Below are 20,765 nucleotides of genomic sequence, written 5' to 3' on the forward strand. Positions count from 1 at the left end.
GTGTGCAGAACTGCTTCTTGAGAAGATCTGTTTCATTATTACCCAAATAAGAAGTCCTGAGTACAGAGCAGACTGCCTGGAAAGGGGTGGGAAAAAGCCCCTAGGTACACATACATCTTCTGTCTCTAAAGATTGCTTTAGAAAAGGCCATCTGTCAATTGGTTTAAGGAAGGGGGTCACAGTCAGGCTTCCTTCCTTGCTGCTCTCCTGGGCTGCTTGTCCTTTTAGTGAGACCCCGTTGTTTGCTGAATCCAAAGGGTTTGGTTTTGTTGCTGTTCTAATGCCTAATTGTCCATGTGGCAATGCAGTGAACTTACCAGTGAGTCCTGCCAAGTTGCAATTGTGATGTTATCTCATTTAGAAAAACAGAGAAAACAATCCTTATCTTTATAGGGAGCAATGATTAATGTAGAAATCCATCCCTGGAATGATAGGGTCAGGATCCGGATTAGTAGGACTACATTCAGGAGTTGCTGGGTTGGACATAATTTCTGTTTATGGGATGTGTGTGGTTAACTTCTGGCACAGTTGATGTCTGGATAAGTCACTGAGGGTCTTGCCTAGGAAGTCTCCCTTTAGAAGCGTCTGCCCTTGGGCTTGTAGTTTGACTTTTCTCCCTTGCCAGAGAGTTGATGCCCAAACAGCACCCCCAGCTAGCTCCTGTGCTTTATTGCTGCCCACAGCAGAAGTGTGACTACAGGCAAGAAGAGGAAACGTGCCACATTAAAATGTTAATCAAGATAGGGTTATTTACTGAAATCTCACCCCCCCAAAATATCACCAAAACCACATAAATAATTACTTTGAACCAAATGATACTGATCAAAACAGTATTTGATCAAAGCAGGTTTGATCCAAACAAAACCTGCTCATAATAATATATGGAAACTATTGTTATTTAAATGTCAACAAACTATACTGATGGTTTATTTTTGTAATTGTGCTTGGACAGTGCAAGAGAATTATTCCCTAGTGGTGCTGAGGAATTTTCCATATTCCATATTTCCATTTTCCATTTTCTTTTGAAATGAGATCATGTCAATAAGAGAGTATTTAATAAAGATAACTGTTGAAGCTTACATCTCCTGGTATGGTGAGATAGCAGTCAGTATGAGTTCAGCAAGAACAACTCGAAGTTCGTATCAGTTTTACTGTTGAAATATTTATTCGGTAATAATGGATAACAGTTGATAGCTGGAAGTTCTTAGTGCCGCCTGAAGACATATTCAGGTAATTTGACCTTTGTTAATGGGTTTTAATTATAACCTGAATTTTATAACAGAAAGGTTGAGATAAAAGTAAATTAAGTAAGTACTTATATTTCAGTATGGAGATAAGCAATAATATTGGTGTCTCTCTGATTTACGAGGCAATGATCTACTTGTGTAAGGAAACCAAAAGTACAAAGGTAGACACGTGGCCGTTACATTACTGTTAGACCAGAAGCTTAATTAAATAGCAGTTTGAGCTGTACTAAATGCTTGACTATTTATACACACAGAAAGTAAGCACGGGTGCAGATTTACAAGAAAGCAGTAAGATTTACAATGCTATTCTGCTGTGGAAAACTTTGTTTCCATTGAACACAGGGTGTTGGATGGTGGTGAGGCATTGTGGATCCCGTTCTACTGTGACTACTTCTTGCACTAAGACTGATAGATGCCTTTTGACTACATTCATGATTTTGTATTACAGCTAAGATCTTTTCCTTCTAAGTTGTGAGCAACTCTGTTCTCACTTCTTTCCTTCATTGCAAACTATTCAATTAAATGGCTTCAATAAAATGGAAAAATCTAACACTACAGAAAACTGTCTGTTCTTCTACAAACAGCACAATCTCCCTGAATTTATAATGTTGTGGTAAATGCTACATGTATGAGTTATAATGTGACTGGTAAACCCAAGATCAGAGAGAGTCTGGTAGTCTCTCCTAAAGCCAGAAAGGTTGGTATTTCCTGTAGGCCTGGTAACGGCAGCAGCTCCCTTTTCTAACCTCTTCTTTATTTTGTTCTATATAGGAAGTTTGAGCCAAAGCCAAAAAGCAGACATGAAAACATGAATAGGGAAGAGCCTCAGATTCATCATAAAGATACACAGTTTTGTGCTGACAAAGAACTTCAGCTCTTAGGGAAGGTCCTGCTGGTAAAACTGAACTTCTTCTTTCTCATGGAATATCAAAATAAATGAGAATAATAAGGAGGAGTAGAAAAGGTGTCTCTGTGTTCTCTAGAACATGGAATTTTGTAACCTTCTCTATGCTCTCCCATCAAACATGTTTCTACAAAGGATAAAGAAACTTTGTGAAATAATAAAATTAGAGGAGTCACCCAATCCACATTTACTTCCTCTGACAATTACACATTATAATTTTAAATAAATATTTTGATATTAATCCATTTCAAGGTAAAAAGGGAAAAATTGCACAGTTAGCAAGAAAATTAATTTCTCCATATCTTACTGAACTGGTCATCTCTTATTAGCATGACTGAGACAAAAAAAATAGTATGTGTTCTCTGATGAATAAATATTTTTCACAGACAAGCAGGAAAAAAGAACTTTGCAAGGCCTCTCTATTAAGTTGTACAAAATGTCAGAAAAAACTTACAGACAGACACCTGAAATTAGCTAACTAAACACACTCGGGATGATTTCAAAAGGTGTTCAATACCTCCTTGTTCTTCCCTTAAAGTAACTTTTAACAAGGTTTCCAGTTATCTTACATTGGCTGAATCTTAAACTACATAAACAGTAAGGGTAAAGAAGGGCAAAAATGGTTTGCAGTAATCCTTTTATTGCTTGCTTGCTGTACATAAGTAGCACTGCTACAGATCAGACCACTCACACAACTTCTGTTTCTATGAGGCACAGGTCAAACAATTAAACCAGAACATTAAGAGCTGTGGCCTGTAAGTGGAAGATGTGCTGAAGAGAACATACTAAACCAGTGCAGAACATCAAGGACACACAAAATGTCCCTGTGGCTTAGGGGAAGTAGAATTAGCTTTGCTTTCTTTCCAGATCCTCTTCACTCCCCAGCATTGCTGAAAAAATCCCTTAGCTGGCTTTTCATATACAAGTAAGTCTACATCTCTATATAAAAACACACAAATGCATGTGTGTGTATATGTTTATGTATGTATGTCAGCATGTGCGTCCGTGGGGGGACTTTGACACTTCTGTCTCCTACAGCCTCCTGTTTCAAACATGCTTTTTCTCTATTAATACTACTGACTCCAACAAATCCAACCCTCCTATTTTCTTTTTTATCTGGCTTCTTATTTTTGTAGTCACCTGTTTCTGTTAGTGCTTTCCAAATGGAGACAAAGGCATGCTGTCTTGATGATTTTCCATGATAAGCCATCAAAGAGACGAAAGGTAAGAATGAGAGGAGCAATGTATGTGTGCAGCAAGTGAGTCAGAGCAGTCACCACAGCACAAATTGTGTTTTCAATAAAATGAATATGGATATTTATGAATGATCAGTGAGACTTAAGAATGGATGTTAAAATGTTTTGGGAACAACAGTGATTTAGCAGAAAAAATCGGATTTTAGGGTAACCCCATATGAAATTGCATAATATATGATTGTGTAAAGACTCTTTTTATCCTTCATGTTCAATGGAGCCTGTGACTTGCTCTGCAATCACATGCTTTATATTGAAATAATTCTTTTCCCAGAGGATTTTGAAATTAGCGATGTTGAACTCAGTTAAGTACCTTATCTTGAAACAAATGCATGAAGTTAAAAGTCCCCCTTCTTTTTAATTATTCCTGCCATACTTTCACAGAGGCTCCAAGGAGCCAATAACTAGGTGGAATCGGGTCACATATGGGACAATATGCTGCAATATTTATTTGTGAAAAGGTCTTTTATTCAAAGGTGTGCCACTCAGTTCACTCTGGAACAGCTTGTGTATAGCGAAAAAAGCACATGTCCATTCAGTGATGGTATTTTGTTAACTAATAGAATAGCCCAGTTTAAATTTCACAGCATGGAAAGAAAATGATGACACCCCACATCTGTCAGTTCCAAAAAGCCATATTCAGAATGGTGGGAGACATTTCATCTATTTTTATCTCTGCTCCTGCCAAGTGGGGCAAGCACCCCCATGAAGTATCTAAAATTTCTCTGCAGTGCTGAAGGTGATGCTTCAGATTCGTTTTACATGACTCCTTGGGTGTGCCTGGCTGCTTGAGGTAGGTTCACAGAGAGCAAAAAGGCAAGTTACGTTTTTTTTCCATTGAATTAGTGAAAGAGTTAAGGAGAATGCGCAAGTATTATAGTGTATGTGTTAAGGATTAAAGATCAACTATTATAAATTGTCGATCTATAAGCCACTAGCCACTAGCTCGAGTTACACTTTGACCTTATCCTTCTATGTAACAGGAAAGAGCTTTTCTTAGCCCAGACAGGAGGGGACTGCTTCGCCTGCAGGAACGGCTGGGTAGAGGACACAGAAACCGTTTGATTACATGAGAGATGGAAACAATATTTAATAAAAACAAAGAAGAACATCCAGAGCCCATAAAAGCTGAGGTGCAAGGTAAGTGAATGCAAATCTCTTCTAATACATGTGGTTATTTTGGTGATTTCAAATGTGTAAACATTGAAACACTTGTTCACCCGAAACAGCACAGAAGAAGGAAACCGAGAAAGGGAGAAATGTCAGTGAACTTTGTTTAAAGGACTGAACACAGATCTTATTTGTACCCCTGACTGGGGGATTTTTCTTTCTTTATGGGTATATCTGTGTATTTTTCCAGAAAGTCTGTTTGAACAGGGTTCACTGAAGTCAGCAGTGAGGGACAAGACTCAGAATTTAATCTGGTGATACCCCCTCCCCCATGGCTCTGTTTAGACTTTCATTTTCTCTTCGCCATAACCCTTCGCTACGCTCTCGCTGTTCTTTCAGCTGAGCACACTCTTCCTTGCATCCTGGAGAGGGTCACTTAAACTGGGACACTTTAGCAATAGTAATTTTAAATAGGTAAGCAGCAGTAACAGATGCCACTGTGTGCTGTTAAAAAGACGGTTCAGAAGGCATTCCAGTAAAAAATGCAGTGTCCTCCAGCAAGATAGCTTAAAGTGGCTTTCTAGGGATGAACTTGATCAACTTAACATTTTTACTCCTTGTTTTACCTTACAGAAGAGGGAGGCAAAGAGTTTTTTCCTACAGCTATAGATGTTTGTTGCTGAGAACCCCAATTCAGTAAATGTATGCTGTGTCTTTTGTATTATATAGCCTAAGAAATAGCAGGCATCTAATGCCAATTTTAAAGTCAGTTCCCAGGTAGGCTATGTAAAAGCAGGCAATTACAACTTGCATGATGTTGCTGCTGTTCAGTTTGATGGCTGAATTGAAAAAGATTTTGTTTCAAGTCCAAGTGCATAGTTTTAATTTAAGGTGATTTTATGCCTTTCTAATTTTTGTCACTCAGGATAAAATCTTTCTATTGAAGACATTTGAAGTTGTTTGCAAGCAAAACTATTGACCATACCTGATCTGCATTATGGAATGGTTTATTTAAACAAAGACTGAATAGTTCAGTAAATAAAATTAAGTATACAAAATATTACTTCATTGGTAATGATGATTCAGTATTTACCACTAATGAAAATTAAAGAGAACCCCGACCTCTTTAAATATTTAGCTAGCCCTGAGCTCTGCCCATGTTTTGGCTCCTTGTTACTCAATATGTACAATGTAAATACGACCCCATATTACTGACGTCAGAAATAATTTCGCTCTTTCTGTCCTAAAGACTGTACAGCCATGTGATCACACAAGGCTTGATTGCTCTGATGCTTAGTGATCTTTGAGATATTTGGAGATTTTACTGTGTTATTTCATGTCCTCACATAGTACAGAAAAGTATAATTATTGCCGCTTTAGGTAAAAGCATGAGGCAAAAAAGATACAAGGGACATATTTTCAAAGCTACTTAGGCACTTTAGGATGCTGATTGGTACCCAGTGTGATACTTCAGTCCCACTAATATGAATTTTGATCTGAAAACCTCACTAGATGCCAACTTCCTCCCTGCTTTTTGTACTGGAATTATGCCAGAAATTACGCTGAATTATGCCAAGAGTTTGAGAAATTGCACCAGTTCTGTAGTGCTTTAAAAAGAAGATCGCTTTTTTTTTCCCTGATTACCTATTGATGGGAAATTATTTTGTTGGCTTGTCCTGGAACTTCTTGGGCATCTTTATTCTGATAGAGAGGAATAATAACTAAAAAATTTTTGTAGCCCTAGGAGCTGCAAGACGTTCAGTAACTTACAGAAATATCTGCTTTTCTTAAATGATGGGCCCCAAAACAGAAGTGATCCCATAAGACCTGAAATGCAGCAGAAGTATTGTATTTTTGCTGGAGGGAAGGAAAGACTGGTTGCAGCAAAACACATGCAGTTAGCCTCAACTCAGTGTTACCAAAAGGTTTGCTGGTGCATGACCAGCAGTTCATGCTTACTGTATAGATTTACAGTCTTAAATGACATTGGTAAGAGGAGCATAAAAGACTACACTCACCATGCTGCAGTTGCCAATAGTTCTGGAGAAAATGCAGAATCTACAACCTTCTATTTGCAAATAACAGAAAACTGTAGAAAGGGAAGTGACAACAAGCGAAACACTTGTATTTGAGGCATATAAATAGTCTAAATTTGTTTAGTAATTAATGTTTAGTAATCAGTCAAGCAAAAAATATGTATCTACCTTGAATATTTTGTTTCTTTCTAAATCTATTTCCTCTGAAGGAGTCTTTCCATTTGCTAGTCACAAACATTTCCCCAGTGTTTGGTTTTCAAAACTCTTGCAAAATGCAATAATAATGATGAAATGCAAATCCATTGTGTCAATATTTTTTTCTCTTCCTAATGTATTCCAGATCTGTAACTGTAATGAAGTTGTGTGAGTATTGATGCACACAATATTAGTCAGCTATCCTGACTGAGATTAGGTTTATGCAAAGCTGGCTTTTACTGTATATCCTTCCTTGCATTTGGATGGTTTATGCTAATGTAATTTATTTGAAGAAATGGCAAACATCCCTGCCTTCCTTACCTACAATGGTCAAAATTCAGGAATTGTTCTCTTGGATAGTGGTCAAAGTCCCTTTAGGATCTCAGAAAGCCTTACAACAAAACCATCACGACTTCTCCACAACTGCATCAACTTTGACAAAATTGAATATTTTAATGGGAGGACATTTCTATCTGTTGTAAAGGTAGAATTACTAAAGGTAGAATTATTGAAGACATACTTGACATGGGGTCACAAACTGAACTGTAAGGAGAATTAAATTTCTGAGCAGCTTCTTTATGTAGAGACAATGTTCAGTGCAGAAATTGTGTGGAAAAGTAGTATAGTATGTGATCGTAAATATTCCCTGAGGAGGCATACACACAAAGAAGCAAGTAAAGGTTTTAATTTCATATCTGATATGCTTCTGCTCAGCTCTTTAACCCTGAAGACATTCTTTAATTGTTGTTATTCTCTATGTCAAATGAGAGTTAATGTATTTCTTGCAGGGATTTGATGAGGAAAGTTTTGTATTCAAACCTTAATAGTACTTACATATGTTCAGTAAAATATTTCTACCCACTATTTTTGTTCAAAACACCAACATTATGACTAGTGTCACAAAAGCACTCCCAAAATGACACTACAATATGCTGTGTAATTTATTTAAAGAACTTTTTACTGGAATTCATTTAGCCTAAAGCTTAAATTGATATACTGAAGGGCAGTACAAGTCATATATCCTATAAAATATGTTTATTTCTGATAAGCTCTAGCTTTTCCTGGCATGAATAAAAGGGTTTAAACACATCACTTTAATATCTGAGTGCAAGGAAGAAAGGTCCAACTCTATCTACTTCCTGTTTTTTAGCAAATTACATTCCAGCAATCTCTTGTTCATGTGGTAATCTCATATATTAATATTTATGCAGAATATTACTAGTGCCACGTTTTTGACCAGGTCATATTTTAGTTAGCCAAAACTCAAATGTAATTATATGCTATTACAAATCTGGACTTACACCTATAGTCCATCTGCCTATATGAATCCTATGCCCTTAGGAAAATTGTCCTGTAGCATGCCCCTTCCCTAAATGAATGAATACTGAAATGTCATTTTTGTTTGCAGGTCAGCTGCCCACTTGGTTGCAAGGGATACTTCTCCGAAATGGCCCAGGGATGCACACAATAGGGGACACTAAATATAACCACTGGTTTGATGGCTTGGCTCTGCTGCATAGCTTTACATTTAAAAATGGTAAGCTATTGCATGTCAGTTTACAAAAAGCTCAACAAGGGAAATCTTGGTGTTTTAAATTGCTAATTCTCTTTTAAGTTTGATTAGCATTAAAACGTTCCAGGTGTCTGGCTATAAGCCTGCAAAAAAATAGTACACGTAGGTGTTATGTGGCTGCTGAGTCTGCTTTCTTTGCTAAAGGATATTTGCTTGACATGTTCTTTCTCTGGCTTTGTCTGTGGTAATTTTCTAAAAAGCTCAGTATGAAACGTGATTGAAACCTGTCTGACCTTTGTCAGGTGAAGTCTACTACAGAAGTAAGTATCTCCGAAGTGACTCATACAACTGCAATATAGAAGCAAACCGAATCGTGGTGTCTGAGTTTGGAACTATGGCTTATCCAGATCCATGCAAAAACATATTTGCCAAGTAAGCAATGCTTTTTCCAACAACATTCTGCTATCTACCTCTTTCACCAGCACAGAGTCTTTCTGTTTACCCTGACACCTATATATAAACATGGAAATCTGTTTTGTAAATTTACAATTACCAACTACTGACACAAGGCCAGGAGATACATCCAGTAATACAGGCTGTATGGGTTAGACTAAGGCAAATATTCTAAATCCACTTAATCAGTAATATTGTCTGTCAAAAAACAAGTATTTTCTTTTCCAGGTGTTTCATGGAATTTTATTAAAATGATATTCTGTAAGGGGAGAAGCAGCCAGAAAGAAAGGAAAAGATGAAGAGATGGGGAAAGTATTAATTCAAAATTTATTCTGCAGAAAGATGAAAGTCATCCATGCCTGAAATTAAATAAATAAAAATGCTGTATTAAAGGCCATTCCTACCCCCCCTGCCCCCAAAAAGAAAGTGAAGAAAATTTTCAATTGTTTCTTGAGTCACAGGCAGTGCTTTGAAGTACTGCACCCAAAGACCTGAGCTAACCTTATGTTCAAAATCACAACTGCTTGGGGTCATTGCAATAGCTACTTTCATAGTGTTAGAAAGGATGACAGGCTATTTATGAGCCTGTAAAATTGCCTGTGTATGTTCCCTGGCAAATGCAAGTAGTTCATCCATCTTTTATTCGTGGCTGAACTACATCTAATGACCTCAAATTACATGCTTGGTAAGACCATAAACGTGGATAGTTATTGTGAAATAACTATAACTTTGATACGTTGTGAGTTGTTACTCTGATAAAAGATGCTTTTTTTCTTCTTTCTGCAGTAATAGGATAACATTGGCGTTTTAAGTCTATAAGGGATAGGAGCAACTTTGTCTCGGTTTCAAATGAATATAAAATCCTACACTAGTAAGGAGAACTGTCACAGAAGCCTATATGTGAAATCAGATCTGCTTTGAAATTGTGATAAGGGATAATGCTGGCAACAAAAATATGCCATCAGCGAGTATATAAAACAATTTATTTTATGAGGGCACATCCTGAAAAACCTAATAGCTTTTAGGTAGAAACTGTTAGGCCAAATTCTCATGAGGTATGCACAGGAGAGCTTGTAATTAGCCCATCCTGATAAAACTGTGGCTATCTTACAGCTGTTTTATGGACTGGACCTGAATGTCCATTTGTGCATGGAAAAACAGTTTCATGCATACATGTCCGTAATCCTCCCCCAGGCTAAGGGTGTTGAAGAACTTCATCTCCTCTGCCTTTCACGCTGTCCACTGAGGCAGTGGAAAAGCTGCCAGAAGAGGACACAGCAGGGGAGAGACAGACCCAGCTCCATTACCCTGCTACTGTGCACATCCCGCACTGCACAGGGTGACTTCGGCTTCCTATGGGGTAAAAGCAAGTACAGCTGCAGCTTATCTAAAGAACCAATATGAAACTTTCCTCTCTGCAGGGCATTCTCATACTTGTCTCACACCATTCCCGAGTTCACAGACAACTGCCTGATCAACATTATGAAATCTGGGGATGATTATTATGCTACCAGTGAGACTAACTTCATCAGAAAAATTAATCCGCAGACTCTGGAGACTCTAGAGAAGGTATTAAATGGCTGTGTGTCATTCCGGTTCTTTCTAATGAAGTTTCACGCTGATTCCTAAGAATCAGCACACAAAGCTGGAAAGATACTTTTCTCCTTCTACTATTTCCTTATTAGCACAGAATACTTTTTTTTGAAATCATGGTAAAGTGAAATGGTGAAGATACCAGTTCATTTAAGAACTCGGGAGTTCAAAAACAAATCACAGGCAGTTTAGGGAAAAGCTGGGCTTTGGGCAATTTCACAGTTGTATGCAATTGCAGGCAAAATACCACATATTGTGCTTATGATGTGATTATTTTGGATGATTCGCATTATTATGTATCTGTAGTTATCAAGTGATTTACATAATTAACAATTCAGCAGGTCATTTATATATGATGACTTTTCAAATACCTTATGCAAGATATTATTAAAAGCAAATCTTGACATATTGAAGTCTGCATTGAGTTTTCCTATCATGCATTACAGTTTAAGTACAATTCCCAAGCTTTAAATTGAATAGAAATCTTTTTGCTTCAGAAAACTGCTAGACTCATAGTGCTATTAAATAAACTGCTTTCAGGATGAAATGGGCATCTGTGGAGTACCTTCTTTAGCCAGTCCTCCTGTTGTCTCATGGCTGCAAGGAAGAGATGAATGTAATTCAGATCTTGTACCTTGTTTTAGCCTTGAATTAGAAAATCATTTGAGTACTTGCATAAGTCATTTGACTGAAGTGTTGAAATTTCAAGGCATTTGGGTGGCGTCAGTAGAAGCCTACCAGTGTTGAAAGGCTGGTGGATTTGGGGAGTTAGCTATGATTAATTTAAATATTTCTATGCATCTCTAAAATCTCCTATTGTATCATTTGCCAGGTTGACTACAACAAATATGTAGCTGTAAATGTGGCAACTTCTCATCCACACTATGACAGTGCTGGAAATATTCTCAACATGGGTACTTCAATTGTTGATAAAGGGAAAACAAAATACATTCTATTTAAGATTCCTTCCTCTGTGCCAGGTAAGATCTGGCTTTTGTCAGTATTTTTTAGAAACTTGTTAGCAGTTTCTTTTCTTCTGAGATCAAAGGGAGATGATACAGCTCTTCCACAAACATACAATGCTTATTTTCTTAATTTTAATGTTGTGTGAACTTAGTGTTAACTGCTTAGCCTGTCTGAGTATATGCTATTACAAAGGTTCATCTTGAATACTATATAAACAGGATGTTTCACCGTGAAGATAGTTGCTTTTCGAGTTTGCTTTTAGAAGAATTCTACTTTGATTATCACTAGATGTTCACTACAGTGAACTAATTCTTCTACAAGAATGTCCATACCTTGTGTTGTGATGTGTAGAGGGGGTGTGAAAAGGAAAAAAAATGTTTGTCAGGCAGTGTTCTACAGTTTGAAGTAGTAAAATTCAATTTTCTTGATAAATGAAAATGCTCTTAAACTACTTACGCAGTGATTATTAGGGAAGCATAATACCAAATAGTACCTAATATGGAGTTATTTCCTCTCTAACCTGGCCTACAGTAGGGCTTGCTGAAATATCATCCTTTGTTCCCAGAGCAAATCACTTGCTCTTTTTCCTTCAAGACAATGCTTGGTTTAAAACCAGCTGCTAATGTGATGTCTGTCCTCATGTGTGAACAACCAAGAGACTTTCCCTAGTTGAAAGATGTTTGTTATTCCTAGCTGGGGCTCAAGCAAAGTCACTATAGATCGAACAGGAACATCTCTAAAAGTAAGTTCAAAACCATGGGGGCATTTGAAACCCCATGTAAAGTTGCTGATGTAATTGAACAGGTTTCTCCTTCTGGAACTTCGGAGAATGTTTATCGGTGGAGTCAAATACTGAGACAAGAGGTCTCTGTCTGAATGGATCTGGCATTGTGGTACTACTGTGCTGCTTCACTCAAATGCAACCTTCTATGTTAATTCTGCAGAAGGAAACAAGCCATTTTCTAAACAGGAAAATGCAAATAAAACTGAGAGGAAACTATTCTTATCTACTCCTTATGTGGGAAAAATCCAAGCACAAGATTGAATTGGAATTTATTGTAAATGTAATCTTATTTTTTATCATTTATGTTCAGAAACAGAAAAGAAGAAATCTTGTTTTAAACACATGGAAGTGGTATGCTCCATCCCTTCTCGCTCTCTGCTCCAACCAAGCTACTACCATAGCTTTGGAATCACAGAAAACTATATTGTGTTCATAGAGCAGCCATTCAAACTGGATATTGTCAAAATGGCAACAGCTTACATCCGAGGTGTGAACTGGGCTTCCTGCCTTGCCTTCCATAAGGACGACAAGGTATTTTTTTCGAATGCTGGGCAATTGGAGTCAGCCAGGCCAGTAATCTCTTCCACACTGTTCTGTCTTTCATCTGGCTCATTAATTTAAGTAATAACCTTTTTTTCTTCAACAACTGGCTTTCAGTTTCACATTTTTTATTAGAAGTTGCATTTTTTCATATTTTCTCCCATCTCCAAAGTTTCACAAATAAGTACTGATGCTGAAGTGCTTGAGAAAGAGGATAGTTGGGCATTGGTAGAAATAACGTGTGCCAGGAGATAAAATCAAACTGCACTAGCATCCCAAACACAGAATTGCTCCTGCTCCAAACAGAACACTGTATAGTGTGGATGAAGTCTGCTCTAGATCCATTGCATCACATAGGAGAGCCAGATTGGCAGAGAAACGTGAATTAATTGTGGCAACTGAGCAGGGAAAAGAAGTGTTTTCTGAAGATCTTATTTCTACATTTTCTGTCCTTGAACAAGTGGAGCATGCTGGGGTCGAGTGCACCAGCAACGAATAGTACAAACTCTGGACTAAGACAAAGTTATTTAAATGAAAAATGTGCCAGGGGATTTTACAGGTTTACTGGAGTACTTCTATCCTCAGCCTAGTCCAAACAGTAATTTGCAACAGTGAAATGAGTTTAGAGCACTTGTACACTCATTTTTCTCCTGCATTTTTTTTTTGGTCTTTAGGTTGGAACTTCTTGCCTCCTAGCAGCAAATCTGGAATTCTTAATATGCTTCAGTAGGGACAGACGGTGCTTTAGAATGTAGATGGTTAGCTGTTGAAAAACATTTTCCTAAATAACTGTTTGTTGATCATTCATTAATGGTTTTAAATAATGTTTGCTGCCTTTCAGACATGGTTTCACTTTGTAGACAGGAAGACTAAAAAAGATGTATCTACCAAGTTTTATACGGATGCTCTGGTACTTTATCATCATGTAAATGCTTATGAAGAGGACGGCCACGTTATTTTTGATGTTATTGCCTACACAGACAATAGCTTATATGACATGTTTTACTTAAAGAAACTGAATAAAGACTTTGAAGAGAACAACAAGCTTACCTCCATACCAACCTGCAAGCGATTTGTTGTTCCTCTGCAGTATGACAAGGTAGGAAGAAAATGTTTTTTTAACTTGCTCTTTGAGCAGTAATTTAAAATTTATCAACTAGAATAATGGGTGAATTATTAGTTGCCAGCCCTTTTGTGCAAAATTTGGATTCTTTAAAAATAACATCTTCACAAAGTGTGCAGGAGTTTTGTTTTGCGCATGTACTGTGAGAAATGGCAAGGAGCAGTTGGACATACAGTTATGTGGATCTAGGTTCTGATGCCTTTCTTAATGGAGAAAAGGGCTTTTGAGCATATATAATTTCCTTACCTGTGCAACTACTTGTAACATGTCATCAAATATGAGCAGATATATCAACCTGACTGTTGGTTAGAAAGGCATGCATAAGGTTTTGCACAATCTGTTTCTTCTGCTTTCCTGGAAGCCTATCTACAATATATTCACATTCTCCACTGTTGGAATAGTTTTATTAAAATTAGAAGATTTAATTTAAGTTTGAGTTTACCAGAAAGAAGAATGATCTTATCTTTCAATTTAATTTAAAACATAATTTTACATCACTGCTTGCAGGGAAGATTTTATACTGCCCAGCAACTTGGGCAAGTTTCTGCTTGATACACTTAGAATGGATAATACTTTTTCTTAATACATCTTAGAATCTTGCTTTATTTCATGTCTCAAAAACAGTCATGTAGCAATAGCAAAGGATGTGCTGGATCATGCCAACTATCCTACCTACCCTGCAATCTTAAGAATTCAGCAATAGTGTTAAAAACAAGAATGGATCACACTTATTTTTGCACTTGATTAATAGCAGATGCAAAAAAAAAAAAAACACAAACTAACCTTTGGTGACATTTAGTGGGAATTTCCTACCTAATTCTTTAAAACCTATCTTCATTAATTAAATTTGCAATCTGTGTAATCCATTGTGCTTCAGGAACATAACCATGTGTATCTAAACCTTTCTAAATGCTCAGTATAATTCAAAATGGTTACACGATGGTATATTAAGATTTTTAATGAAAAGGTCAGAATCTAATGTTACAGGATAAACGCCATTATGAAGGAACTTACTGAAGCTGTAATATTTGTTTAACCCCCTAATTGTCTATATTGATATCAAACCTGATGAAAGGTCTAAATTAGAAGCATATTCATAGAAACACATTACGTTTTCAGCATATGTCTCTTTCAGGATGCAGAAGTAGGTTCTAATTTAGTCACACTTCCAACTTCCGCAACTGCTGTAAAAGAGAAAGATGGCAGCATCTATTGCCAACCTGAAAAATTATGTGAAGGTGAGGCATATCCGTTATACAAATACTTTCTCTTACACACTTACACATAGGTGCATTCTAATAATGCCTAACAGCTCATTCTAATAGTGCCTAACAGTTGTTCTAGGGTCCCAAGTCTGATGTTACAGTTAATAATATGGCTTGCAGATCTACCTATTATGAGGAGTAAAATTGGTCTGTTTTAAGTAATAACTTCAGTTATCTATTTTATGAAGTTTACCTTTGAAAGCGGATTTTTAAACTTGAGTGTGTGCATATGTGTGTTAACAGGAATATCTAAAAAGTATATATTAATGTGAAAGTCATTTCTTTGAATGGTAGCCTCTGATTATGTCTCAGATGTTTACATCTGATTGATGTATTTATGAAAAAAAAAAAAAAAAGAATACTCACAATTTCCAGTATAATGAATCCCTAAGAATGAAAAATTGACATTCTTGAACCAACAACCCTGGTTTAATTGTGCTCTGCTAATATACACCTTTGGCTTTTTAGAAGTTCAGACATACAAAATATATGCAACGCCTCTTTTCAATACTGTCAACATTTTTCATAGGGTAACATTTCCTGAAAACTGGCACATGGAAATGTACATTTAAAATATATTTCTTCTTTTGTTCCTAAGTCTTGGCCTTTGTTGTACCTAGGGATAGAACTGCCTCACATCAACTATGGATATAATGGCAAAAAATACAAGTACGTCTATGCAACAGAAGTCCAGTGGAGTCCAGTTCCTACAAAGGTATCATTAACATGTACGAAGTCAGGAAATGTATTTATGTAACACAAATTTAAGCGGTTATTAGTAAACCATGGTTTACTAGTCTGGCCCAAAATATAGCCTCATCTGCATTCATGTATGCAAATTGAAAGTGTGTGGTTCTGAGGCCAGGACTGTAACTGTTAAACCTTGGTTTTCCAGACAGCAAAGCCTTTTTTCAACATCAAGTTAAAGCTTCTAAGTGTCAACACTGCAGTTGTGTACTATGTTTGTAAACTTCAACACTTGAAAACAGGGAGATGAAAAACTGGACGTTGTTAGCTTACTTGTATGAAGAAAACAGCCTCCCTGGGCCAAACTGTGGGAACAATAAAGAGCAAACAAACACTTTCTTATGGGTATGACTTGAGATTGCATTCATCAGTGAATTGGTTTCTGTGAAAACCTTTCCCATTGGTGAGTCATTCACATACAGAGAAATATGGAACGCCTAAATTCTCCTACGGGTAAGCTCATGTAGTACTGTTCCTCTTATAAAGAATTAATAAACTCAGGCTTCTTCATCCAGCTTTTTATTTCCACCACGTATTCTGAACACTATAGTTACTGAGACCCTCACTTTTCTGCTAAATTAAGTTGAACTTCTGTAATGTACCAAAAGCTACAAAGAGAGTAAGAGAAGGGAAGAAGAATACTAGGCAGACACACATCTGTAATAAATATGTTTCCCCTTAGGAAACCTAACAAAAAAAAAGTTGTTGTTGTAACAATATCAGTTTTTTCAGAAAGCTTTACCTTTTGCTAGAGAACTAGTTGAGTGTTAGAGGACAGTAAATGCATTCTTTGTGTACACATGATGCCAGCCTTTCAGGAGACAGCCTAGAAAACAAATAGATTAAGATGCAAAGTACTACTAGCTGAAGGTAAGAGTATCGTACAGTCAAACTCACTCTTTATAATTACTGTTCTGAGAGCAAATTGAGATCGCTGTGGGTTCTTCTATATAATTACCACAACTGATTACAAAATAAAGCTGGATTTCTGCATGATGCAAGAAAATTTATTGCAGCACATCTGACAGTAGCTCAAACAAATATGCAAGTTTGTGATTTCCAGTGCAGATAATCCCTGCTTGTCAAATATAAACAGCAATATAAATATAAAGTGCTGTTAGAAGATTTTTTTTTCACATCAGTTAGTCTTTAACGAATGTAGTCACAGCAACAACCACATTTGATCCTTCTGTAAAGTCTGTAAGCAAAACTACTGTCACCTTGGATAGAAGATTCTTCTTCCAGTGCCTGAATATTTCATTTTTGTGTGAAGTTATTTTTCTGATTAAACATCAAAAGGGAAAAAAAGAAAACTGTATCTCGATGGGTAGAGAGAAGCCCTTAATAGAACTGAGGTGAAAATGTCACGTGTCCCCACTGGAAGCTGGTTTGGTCAGGCATTTGACCCATTAATGAGATAAAATCTGCACGCTATTCCTTCAGTTAGTACCAACATCTGTGTGACATTCTTGCCTGTTGGTTTAACCTTTACATCACTACTAATAGCCTTTGTTCTGGCATATATACCCTAGTTAACAATAGAAGGCCTTGATAAATATTGAGGTCACAACAAAAGGAAAATAATTCACAGGATTAGAAAATGGAAATTTTAAATCCTGTTTCCTGCTTTACAACAGAACTGCAGAAATTTGGGGCAAGTCACTTGCATGTTCGGTGCCATGTACTCTTCCTCTGTATAGTGAGAGTATTATTTGCCCATGATGCAGAGTAAATAGATCTTATGACCTGTTTGTGTTTGTAAAACACTTAAAGCCCAATTGCAATTGCAATCTAATGAAATGGTATCTGTGTCTCTTTTAACTCTGCTGAAGGAAAATAGTCTCTATAAAATTAAAAGATCATTTTACACTTATGCAGCCACTAAACGCGACTCCAAAGTTTAACATTTTCCAAGCATTTCCTTTTTGTGATGCCACATCCCTCATTGCTCCTTAACTCTTAGTGTTGCTCCCCCATGCCCACAGGCTGTTCACGATGTACCTTTGGAATAAACCATTGTCTGGGTCACTGACATTTTTCTTTTCTGTCCACAACAATTCAGATTGCAAAACTGAATGTCCAAACAAAGGAAATGCTCCACTGGAGAGCTGACCACTGCTGGCCATCCGAGCCCATTTTTGTTCCCAGCCCTGATGCAAGAGAAGAGGATGATGGTAAAATTGTAACAACATTCTGAAAGTTTGATTTACATGAGTTTTGTATTAAATCATAAAAGTTTCATTGTTGTCAGTCATAACAAGAAAGCTAGGCTGATGCTTCCACAGATAGCTTAAAACTGGTACCACCCATTTTGCTCCTGCACACAAAAGAAAATGAAAAACAAACAATAGTGCAAAATCAGCTTGCATAAAGTCCCAATCTGCCCATAAACAATAAAATCAATGCTTAGGACTGTCCAGAGAGCCAACTGGAACTGAATTTATCATTAGAAGCTGAAGCAGTGGGAAGTCATTGTTACAAGATGAGAACACGAAGTGGCACTGCATGTATCCCTGTAATCTCAATCCAGTTGTGTTCTGAGGCGATTCCGTGCAAAGGGAAATGATAAATAGCTGAAAGGATGTGTCCCAAGTTTCACTGCTCAGCTGCCCAACAAGATTGTCTAGAACATAATTCAGTGTTTGTTTGTTTTCCTCCTAATGAACTGCAGGCAGATTAGGAAAAAGCACAGAAGAGAACCATTCATTAGTCCTTTAGCTCTCTCAGTCAGACTTCTTCATGTCGTAAGCACTTTCAAGTTGTGTGCTCAGATTCTTAGGAAACAACACTAATTTCCTGACAGTGTTATCTTTTCTGCTTAGTGTAATTAGTATGTGCTTCTAATTCTCCATTTGTATGTCACAGGTGTTGTTTTGACCTGTATTGTGACATCTGATCCAAAGGAGGCACCCTTCCTACTCATCTTGGATGCTAAAACATTCAAAGAACTGGGCCGAGCCATTGTAAATGTAGAAATGCATCTGGACCTGCATGGAATGTTTATACCAGAGAAAGTTTTGAAGACTGAGACTGAGTAAAATGCTATTTATCCTATTACACAGACTGAGACAACCTTCTACTGAATGTGGAATAATATCCCTTTTGTCATTCAGGAGCAACCATATTATGGCAAGAAATTACTATATACAATCTCTTAAATAACTATATATAATCCCTTTTACGAGATAGCAATGACTTTTATTACAAATAATGATATGCACAACTGGCATATATAACTATTCCAGAAGAATGATAAGTCTTTAAAATGTGCTAATGTTGTGGGGGAAGGAACAGGAGACAAAGGTAGTTTTATTTAAGTAGAATACAGCTTTCTGAGCAAATGAAGTACAGTATTTTTAATGTGATAGAGGGGATAAATAACGTATGTCTACAGCTCATGAAATTTTCATGGATTGTTTCAAGACTGTAGCTCATGATGAAAGTTGTCTTCTGCTAGAAAACCTCACATTAAACTATCTGCTATGATACTATTACATTAATTCATAGCAATGCATTTTCTTGGTGCTTGATTTCTTAAACTCCACTATAACCAAAGTTAAGTATTACATTCAGGTGCTACAACTTTCTAATTTAGAACCTAAAAAAACCACTGCTTTGCTAATAATTCCTTAATGTATTTTTCCTTTTTATGATGATGAAACCAACTTGAATATTTTATGTAGCATTCGTTTATACTTCAGTGTTATTCAATCTTAATGTTATAAGCAGTTTGTATTCAAATCGTGTTTCCTTGAGAATATCTGACATTTCATGTACTTAGGTGATTACATTGTCTAAAAGATAAACAGAAACGTAATATTTATTAATATTGCTAATAATCTGTTACTAATAGTATGTGTATGAATGAGAGCAGTGTATTTCTAGCAGAACTCAGACACATTCACTAATTTGTTTAGGTAAAAGTGTATTTACTGATTAAAAGTGTATCTTTACTGATGGAGAAAACTAGGTATACATCCATCTGTTTTAGGCGTGCATCTGGTCTGTATGTGTCACCAAACTACTTGCGTATCTCTTTCTTTCGTGTACCTATTCTCAGTGACCCTGCTACTCACTGTGTTTTACAGGTAGAAAACAGAATGAAATCACTGTTATTTCCTATCTCCCCATCACATGAGCACCTGGGCTTTGGTGACTTGTTCGTGATTACGTAAGATATTTACAGCAGAGCAGCAATTGAACTAACATCACCTGCAGTTCTTGCTTGCTCTGTACCAACTCCCTTTGCCTATGTCTTTACAGCACATATAGAATATACAGCCTAATTTTAATGTGAAAAACATCACCGTGGTCAGACCTAGAGTGTATGTAAGCACTTTGGGGTATTCAAAGGTTTACAAATTCCAGAAAATTGAAATAAATACCTCAGTGTGATTTGTCTGCAAAAATAGTCACCTTCAGTGTTTTCAGGGCATATTGTCTCTACTATTTAAGATAATTTTATAATCTAAATAAGAAATTGAATTCCATTTCTTTTAAGTAACACAGAAGCAGTATTGAATGGCGGACTGACTTTGGATGTTGGGAAAATACCTCTTATGGGTTATCAGCTGTGATGCTGTTTCTTTTATTCTGCATATGTTCGTATTTCACAAGTCTCCACAAATATTTCTAGAATTATAAGGTGGCCATAAATAAAAAGTGTAACCATTATTAGAGATCTCGTTTGCCTGTCTCCAGAATTCCATCTCAGAATTCATAGAGTTAAGCTTTCAGATGATGAGTTCTTCTGAATACAGGAGTTACTTGATTTCTGGGGAGCTAATTCATACTAACAGAGAAGTTATGATAGGGTATATTCATCATAAAACCAAAGCAGATGGGTTATCTTTAGTGTAAGAAAGCAAATGTGTTATATTCATGTAGAAATACAGCAGAAAATAAGCTGTACAAACTTGTCTTGGATATGATTTTTTAAACAGTGTGCCATACTCACTTGGTCAACATTACACAGGATTTGATTAACGTCAAGTTTGTAGTCAACCTGAAGACAAAAAGAGTGATGTAAATCTGGA

General features: G+C 36.7%; 1 protein-coding gene across 1 annotated transcript; it reads left to right on the forward strand.

The window, feature by feature from the left end:
- Positions 1–4,361: 4,361 nt before the first annotated feature.
- On the forward strand, positions 4,362–20,408 carry BCO1 (beta-carotene oxygenase 1). The gene is made up of 11 exons (XM_035337148.1): positions 4,362–4,544; positions 8,154–8,282; positions 8,561–8,690; positions 10,133–10,280; positions 11,137–11,284; positions 12,365–12,585; positions 13,436–13,693; positions 14,853–14,955; positions 15,603–15,697; positions 17,792–17,903; positions 18,595–20,408. Exons 1-11 carry the CDS (start codon positions 4,481–4,483, stop codon positions 18,765–18,767), a joined length of 1,581 nt encoding a protein of 526 aa, XP_035193039.1. The 5' UTR covers positions 4,362–4,480; the 3' UTR covers positions 18,768–20,408.
- The last annotated feature ends 357 nt before the right edge of the window (positions 20,409–20,765 follow it).

Source organism: Oxyura jamaicensis, chromosome 11, assembly GCF_011077185.1.
Source record: "Oxyura jamaicensis isolate SHBP4307 breed ruddy duck chromosome 11, BPBGC_Ojam_1.0, whole genome shotgun sequence".
In the NCBI taxonomy this organism is placed as follows: Eukaryota; Metazoa; Chordata; class Aves; order Anseriformes; family Anatidae; genus Oxyura; species Oxyura jamaicensis.

What these genes read in the sequence shown, in the direction of transcription:
- BCO1 (XM_035337148.1), top strand. Translation starts at nt 4,481, where the DNA reads ATGGAAACAATATTTAATAAAAACAAAGAAGAACATCCAGAGCCCATA. An exon ending in TAGCTTTACATTTAAAAATG is followed by an intron (nt 8,283 to 8,560) that starts GTAAGCTATTGC and finishes GACCTTTGTCAG; the next exon opens with GTGAAGTCTACTACAGAAGT. An exon ending in CCTTCCATAAGGACGACAAG is followed by an intron (nt 12,586 to 13,435) that starts GTATTTTTTTCG and finishes GCTGCCTTTCAG; the next exon opens with ACATGGTTTCACTTTGTAGA.